The sequence below is a fragment of the Lottia gigantea genome (genome assembly GCF_000327385.1).
Source record: "Lottia gigantea unplaced genomic scaffold LOTGIsca_60, whole genome shotgun sequence".
Lineage (NCBI taxonomy): Eukaryota > Metazoa > Mollusca > Gastropoda > Lottiidae > Lottia > Lottia gigantea.
The window spans coordinates 935518-943180 of NW_008710050.1; the positions used below are offsets into that span (position 1 = coordinate 935518).

The following is a 7663-nucleotide window of genomic DNA, read 5'->3' on the forward strand; positions in this document are numbered from 1 at the left end:
TCATTTCTGGTAATTTCAAAGTGTCAAAAAACGTATCAAACTCTATATCTTTTTTATTTTGTACAAAGACACTGTAAATGAATCAATCTCTGGTGAACTGAAGAAGGTTTTGATGGGGATTAATCCTCACTTGCTGTGGCCAGCCAACTATATACAGAAAATATACACCATATACAGAATATATAAACTATATACAAAATATATAAACTATATACAGAATATATAAACTATATACAGAATATATAAACTATATACAGAATATATAAACTATATACAGAATATATAAACTATATACAGAATATATACACTATATACAGAATATATACACTAATAGCAAACAATAATACATAGGTAGGATACATAGATAGGATACATTGTAGTAAACTTTTGAATAAAATCAAGTGTCAAAAATTAACATTTCAAATACCATTGCATTCGTTAAATCCCCCTGGTTCCCCCCCCCCCCTGGGGTGTGGGACTAGGGTGTCAGGGGTGTGGCCAACTGGTGTAGGAGAAGAATTTATTTTCAGTTGAGAGAGCACCACACAATTACATACTGAAATTGTGAATGAAATAAATTTGGGGGTTTGAAAGGTCAAAATGATTTCTCCAGGGAAGTGGAGGCTGAAATAGGCTGGGAACCACTGGATTAATCAGGTTCTCCAACATTACTGTCGTTTCTATTCAGTTCATATTCTATTCAGCCATGTTCTAAATTGTGTTTACATACCAACTAACATCAGCGTTTATATGATAAAAACTCTTAACACAAGTTTCAATGGTGTAATTTAATTTCAATGAAAAAGGCCGTGACGGTCGAATTGTTTGTCAACTTGTGATAGAGTGTTTATTATACAATCAATCAGAGACTTATATATATAGATATCGACATTACACAAAATATTTCTCATACAAAGGCAATTCAAAATATAAAGTAGTATTTTTATTTTGTTTTTAGCTAGATTGCAATAGTCATTTGCATTTGAACAATTTCATTTATGCAATATATAACGCTGATGTATATAAAATGTCCCAAACTCCAAAATGTGTTTTTGCTTTACCTCTAACAAAATTGGACTGCTCGTGTTTCTGTGCACAATTATTCGCTCGACTTAAGCACAAACACAAACATTATTGAAATGTAAACCTTTCCTGAGGAGAGAGTTATATATTCGACGCATCTTATAGTTTTAAAGAACACCATAGTAATTCATAAGAAGAGATATAGCCTAACTGACAAACTTCCATAGTAGTTGCTATCCGACTCTAAACATACCTAACCCTAACACCTAACAAACCTATAGCATCCTTCTCAATTTTCAGCGGGCAGATTTCCTTGCGATTCAGAACATGAAAACAATAGTAATTTAATATGTCGGTGAATTTAACACCGTTACAACAACAAAAAGTCACCTGACTTTCCTTATTACTCTATATTGTAAAATAAAACACAATATCTATCAACAGATTTTTAAAAACTAGTCCTCATTATTGTATTATCACAGGGTTTGTATATATAGAATTCGATAACTATTACTAATAAACGTATCACGGGCCATTAACTACATACACAATGTATCACAATGTACACAATGTACACAAAGTACACAATGTATCACAATGTACATAATGTACACAGTACATGTACCGATTAATTATATACACATTGTAACACAATGTACACAATGTACACAATGTATCACAATGTGAAAGACAGTTTTTCATTCAACTTATACCAGCTAAAGTTTTTAGTAACACAAAATGGATAAAATAGACAAAGAAAAACGAAATATATTTCAATACAGTGGTAAGAAATGTCGAAAATTTCAGCGCTAAGTTATCATTTAAGAAGTTTAGTCGGAGTCTAATAATTTCACAGCCGCCATGGCAGCGAATCCCACTGACGCCAGCACGATATTCCAAATACTTTGTCCATGGGTAAAGGCGGTGCTCAGAATTTCAAAGAATGTGACGTATAAAAATGTTCCTGAAGCAATACCTTGTAAAACTGCTGACGTCATAGTCTGAGCACCACCGTCTATATTACCGGAAGTGATGATAATGCCTAAAGCTATACCTATTGGCGACATTAAACAGAACAGTTGAACCAGAATAAAAGCCAACTTGGTACGTTCTTTATACGCTTGATAAAGCTGGTGTCCTAAACAAAAGGCGACTAAACCTTTATGTACACTAATAGCAACAAGCACCTGCCAAACGTCTGCGTCCTGCTCTTGTAATCCGATCGCAAGTCCGTCGAAAATGGTATGGAAGGACAAAGCAATCAGTAAGAGAACAGCTCTGATGGTTGAGGCTTTGGCTAGATCGTCAAACTCGTGTGTACTATGGTCATGATTATGGTGGTGATCATGTCCCCGTCTTTCTTCAATAACAACTTCCGGGCTACTTGAACTTCTATTTGATGAATATGTTATCCGAGCATCTGAACCTGTTGATGGGATTCCTGTGGCAATGTTGTTATTATCTCGTGCTGTCGATTGTCTTTTATCGTCTTGAACAATTGCTCCGTATCGTTCCATATTGCTGGTGTTTGACACATCAGTACTAATGTAGTTAACATTGGTGATTCCACTTTCCACAGCAGCCATTGGGGGTTTCGGCTTCTTGTCTTCCAGAATAACGCTGCTTGAGCCATGGAAACACAGTTCAGCAACGAAATCAATAAACGTTATGGCAAAGAATCCAAAAGCCACGAGAACCTCGAATAGAGGATATTCTATATGAACGCCATAGGCACTAAAGGCAACTTCCAGCTCCTCTCGACCTTCCACCATCAGATGAAGAAGACACGTTCCGAGAAAAACTCCCCCAGAAAACGCATTGAAAATGGCAATGAATAAGTTTCTCCGACGGGTTCCCTGGGGCGTCTGTCGTCTCTTTAGAACCCAGTAAGGGGTATTCCCAAATATGACTGATATAACTAACACTATAAAGAGAGCAGCTATCTTGGCAGCAACAACGGCCTCCATTTTGAATCACGTTGCAATGAGAAATAAAAACTTGATAATTTCTAACAATCCTCAAAACGTAGCGGCGATCAAAATAACTCAATGTTGCTCAGTTGCATCAGAATTTTAAAAATTGTTTGGTATACACAATGTTTATATCCGTAAAGGGGTCACGTGATACAGTGTGTCACAAAGATCTCGCAAATATCTTTATACACCACAAACCACAAACCACTAATTGTGAACCTCACTCGCATGCATCACTTTCCTGTTGACGTTACACCTACTGTCCTATATCGACCAGAATGTTGAGTTATTACACAACGTCTTTGGCAGCACGTGTATCCAATGTTAAACAGAGGTCAAAGAAATATTCTTTTCGCTTTCTCATCCACCAAATATCCTGTATCCGAATTCAGTGGCTTTCTCTGAGTGATAATCACGTTGAAAAGATAACACACAAAATCTGACATGGACAGACAATGGTGGTAGCTGGATCTTAGGACAAGGTCCGGTCAACGTTCTACTTCAGAATAAGGACAACCGACCTTCGTCTGCTTTATATAATGGTCTATATTTGGAGTTTTCGATTTATAATTTGATTGTCAAACTATGAAATGTTTTATGTTTTAATATATTTTAAATCGGCTCAATGTAGATATTTACTGTTTATATTTTATGCGATATTAATGACTTGATAACAAGGTCTACAGTATCGTATATCATCCAGTCTCTGTTATCTAACTTTCTATAAACAAATAATTATCATAGCGATGGAAGTATGCACAGAGTTATCTTGTCAAATTGTGAGGTATCCATGTAATTTAGAGGGTGTACAATATAAAATATTATAATCTAGACCCTCGGTGAAGAAAACCTGAGTGATTAATTTCCCATAAATCGAAATTGACTATTTGGGGAAAATTTTGATCGTCGAATAACTAGCAACATCGATTCACAGAAACAAAGAGAATAGGCAGAAAATGGTTTCCCATTCATGTGCGGGGAAAAACACACAAGGAAATGGCACAAATGATAAGAATTGAATAGATTACACTTCACTGACGATGGGTTTTGTTTCCTGAGCAGATTTCAAGTCACAGCTCTAGGAATATATCGAGCAGTATTTCCATAAGAAATTTTATCGAAACAGAGTTTCCGATTCTGACATCAAGGATTATAAAATTCCTAAAAGGGGTGTCCTTTTATCTTCTGAGTTTAGAATTCCAAAAGTAGATCCACTCGACAATACTCTTTGAGTTTCACAACCAAGAATCTGAAAGATTTCCAAAGTTTCCCAGGTTCTTATTACTGGTCCAATGTCTCAGTTGATAAATACTGAAATAACACGTTTATCACCTTGTTACTTATTCGCTGTCTTCCTAATATATGTCCAATTGTTAATCTATTGTTAAATGATAAACTATTGTTCAAGTAGACAATACTTGTTAAGTAACGAAAGAATCAAATAGAGTGTTAATTCGTTGATCTTAAAACGTTATCTGTCCTCGCTGTCACAAAACAAACTCGGCCACTTTTTAAACACTTATAACACTTGTCTTAATAAGTAAAAGAACTCGCGACCACAACAAAGTTTGTTTTTTCTGTGATCGAATGAACTTTGAATCATTGTATGTACATTTTCAAAAAATACCTTAGAAATATTCTCAATCTATCCTTTTCCACCAAACGTTTCTGACTTTTTAAAATTAGTTGGACCAAATCTTCAATTCCTGGCTCGAACTTGGTACAATGACGTCTGTTCAAATCTGTCTTTAAGCTGTGTATTTCTTTTCCAATTTTTTTCTAAACTAAACTTTTCTAAAAATAATTTTGCTCCGAATTAATTGATATTAGATTATAACATTAGTCCGTGATGCCAGCAGAACTGTTTACAATGCATAGAATCGCAGTTACGACGAAACCAAGATCATCTGACACGTATTGGCACGAAAAACTAGTCTGAAGACACAACGGTCACCTCTTGGTTTTATTCAATAAGAAGCTTGACGTCTTGAGCAGTCTGAATATAAAATATTTAATATTTGTTGACTTTGATAGGACTTATCACTAATTTAAACTGATTAATTATTATATATCTGGGGGCTATACAGGACTAATTTGACACTTCATATCTTTAAAATATGACACACTTAAAAAACTAGCATCAAGATAATATCAAATGACCACCCTTTACTCTATATCAATTTGAATTTCACAGTGTTCAAAGGAAAATTGTTCCTTTTACTGAGGGGCATTGCAGGAGAGTTTGAAAAAGCGTCTGAAGGCTGTACACACTCCCAAGTTGATAATAGCTTGATAATGTCAAGATGCCATTACGGGTGAACTTTGGGTAGGTTACTCGGACTAGGATATATTTTATGATATTGATGTTGATACTGCATTATTTTTATCTTATCTAATCAGCTGATATTTATATTGTCCAGTCTTTGTCCTTCATCAATTAGATGAATGATCCGAGGTCAAAGTTGATAAGAGATAAAAGTCAACTGTCAAACAAGCAGATGATGAGAACCATTAAACATCGTTTTCACATTCCATAAGTATAAAAATAGATTTTAATAGATTTAGTTTTTTAATTTTTACCAATATCTTGATTTGGATTTCACCAGAATATCAGACCATTTATGTAATAGTTAGATCGCTAAATAAAGCGACGAGACAAATTAAAGCCTAGCGCCTAAATAACTAAAGCGTAGCGCCTCACTAAAGCGTAGCACCTAACTAAAGCGTAGCACCTCACTAAATCGTAGCAACTAACTAAATCGAAGCGACGAACAAAATCTTAGCGACTAACTAACTACGGCGTAGTGCCTCAATACATCACAGCAACCAACCAAAGCGTAGCGACTAATTAAGGCGTAGGGACTTCTAAAGTTTGACTCCATTACGCTACGACATTTTCCTCTCCGGGTATGGTTATTATCAGTGTGCAGTTATTTAAAACATTTTGGTCACGACATTCACACGACGTAGATACGAACGATCATGTTTTGAATAATATTTAAATCTCAAATTAATTCAATTCCGCCTGAAGCCTTTTGACTCATATTTATTGAAGACTATAAGTTTACAAACGATGTAAAATGTATAGAACTCGAACCAAACACACTAAATAATCGTTACTGTTGTTATTTGTTTAATCTGCCGTTAGGCTCGTCAGCAGAGGCGGAGTCAGTGGGGGGAGGGGGAGAGGGTACTGAAATTCACCCCAATTTATTTCTAGAAAAATAAAATATGGATCAAAATGCACAAAATCAAATCTATTTTTAAAAATCTCTTTGAGAGAACCGTTTCAGACAATCAATGAGAGGCTTGAGCTTTACTTTCAACTTTGTCCCCAATAGAGTCATTTGCACTCCCTATTTGTACCCCCAGTCTCGAGAAGCTAGTGCCGCCAATGTAGAGTGGAGTGGAACGCACTACTTTTCCCTTTTACACATGCTGAGCAAGTGGTCCTCGCGTGGACCTCGTACAAAACCCATTACTCTGTATCTCTGAATTTTTACAGTGCAGTAACCTTATCTTATCTAATCGGTTGAGTTTTGAATTGCACAATTTGTAATTTTTATCACATTCGAGGGATGTATCTCTTACTGTTACTGTTCTATTTATGTCAAGTTAGTCCGTCAAACTTTTGATTAGACAATTTCAAGTTGATTATTGCCCTTTGGCTTGGGTAAATGCTTGAAACCTGAACAGCTTTATCGTCACATTAATTTTACGAAATTTGACAAGAAGAGGTGGACGATCAAAGTGATCGACCATCGAGTTGAAATTAGGATATATTACTTGCCCCTCCACGTGTATTACTTGCCCCCCCCCCCCACATGTGTTACTTGCCCCTCTAGATATATTCCTTGCCCCTCCATATAAATTTCTTGCCCCTCCATATATATTACTTGCCCTCCACATATATTACTTGTCCCTCCACATATATTACTTGCCCCTCCAGATATATTACTTGCCCCTCCAGATATATTACTTGCCCCTCCAGATATAATATATTACTTGCCCCTCCAGATATATTACTTGCCCTCCACATATGTTACTTGCCCCTCCACATATATTACTTGCCCCTCCACATATATTACTTGCCCCTCCAGATATATTACTTGCCCCTCCAGATATATTATTTGCCCCTCTAGATTTATTACTTGCCCTCCAGATATATTACTTGCCCCTCAACATATATTACTTGCCCCTCCAGATATATTACTTGCCATTCCACATATATTACTTGCCCCGCCACATATATTACTTGTCCCTCCTGATATATTACTTGCCCCTCCAGATATATTACTTGACCCTCTAGATTTATTACTTGCCCTCCAGATATATTACTTGCCCACATATATTACTTGCCCCTCCACATATATTACTTGCCCCTCCACATATATTACTTGCCCCTCCACATATATTACTTGCCCCTCCAAATATATATTACTTGTCCCTCTGAATAATCAAGTCTGGCTACGGTCCTGTTTTGAATATTATTTGAAAGAGAGAGGTTTGACCTCTTCAGTTTTTAATTGTAATCAAGTTGTTGTAAATTTATCAAATCTTACGTTTATCGAGGCGATCTTAGTGGTTTGTGGCAGGGTTCAATTTAAGCGGTATCGCATCGCATGAGAACCCTTGTTGCGATCCTAAATTTACTATGAATAGCTAAA

General features: G+C 36.0%; 1 protein-coding gene across 1 annotated transcript; it reads right to left on the reverse strand.

Moving 5' to 3' along the window:
* Positions 1-1853: 1853 nt before the first annotated feature.
* On the reverse strand, positions 1854-2990 carry LOTGIDRAFT_128233 (hypothetical protein; the record flags this gene model as incomplete). Its single annotated transcript, XM_009064124.1, has 2 exons — positions 1854-2314; positions 2594-2990. 2 exons carry the CDS (start codon positions 2988-2990, stop codon positions 1854-1856), a joined length of 858 nt encoding a protein of 285 aa, XP_009062372.1.
* Between the last annotated feature and the right edge of the window lie 4673 nt (positions 2991-7663).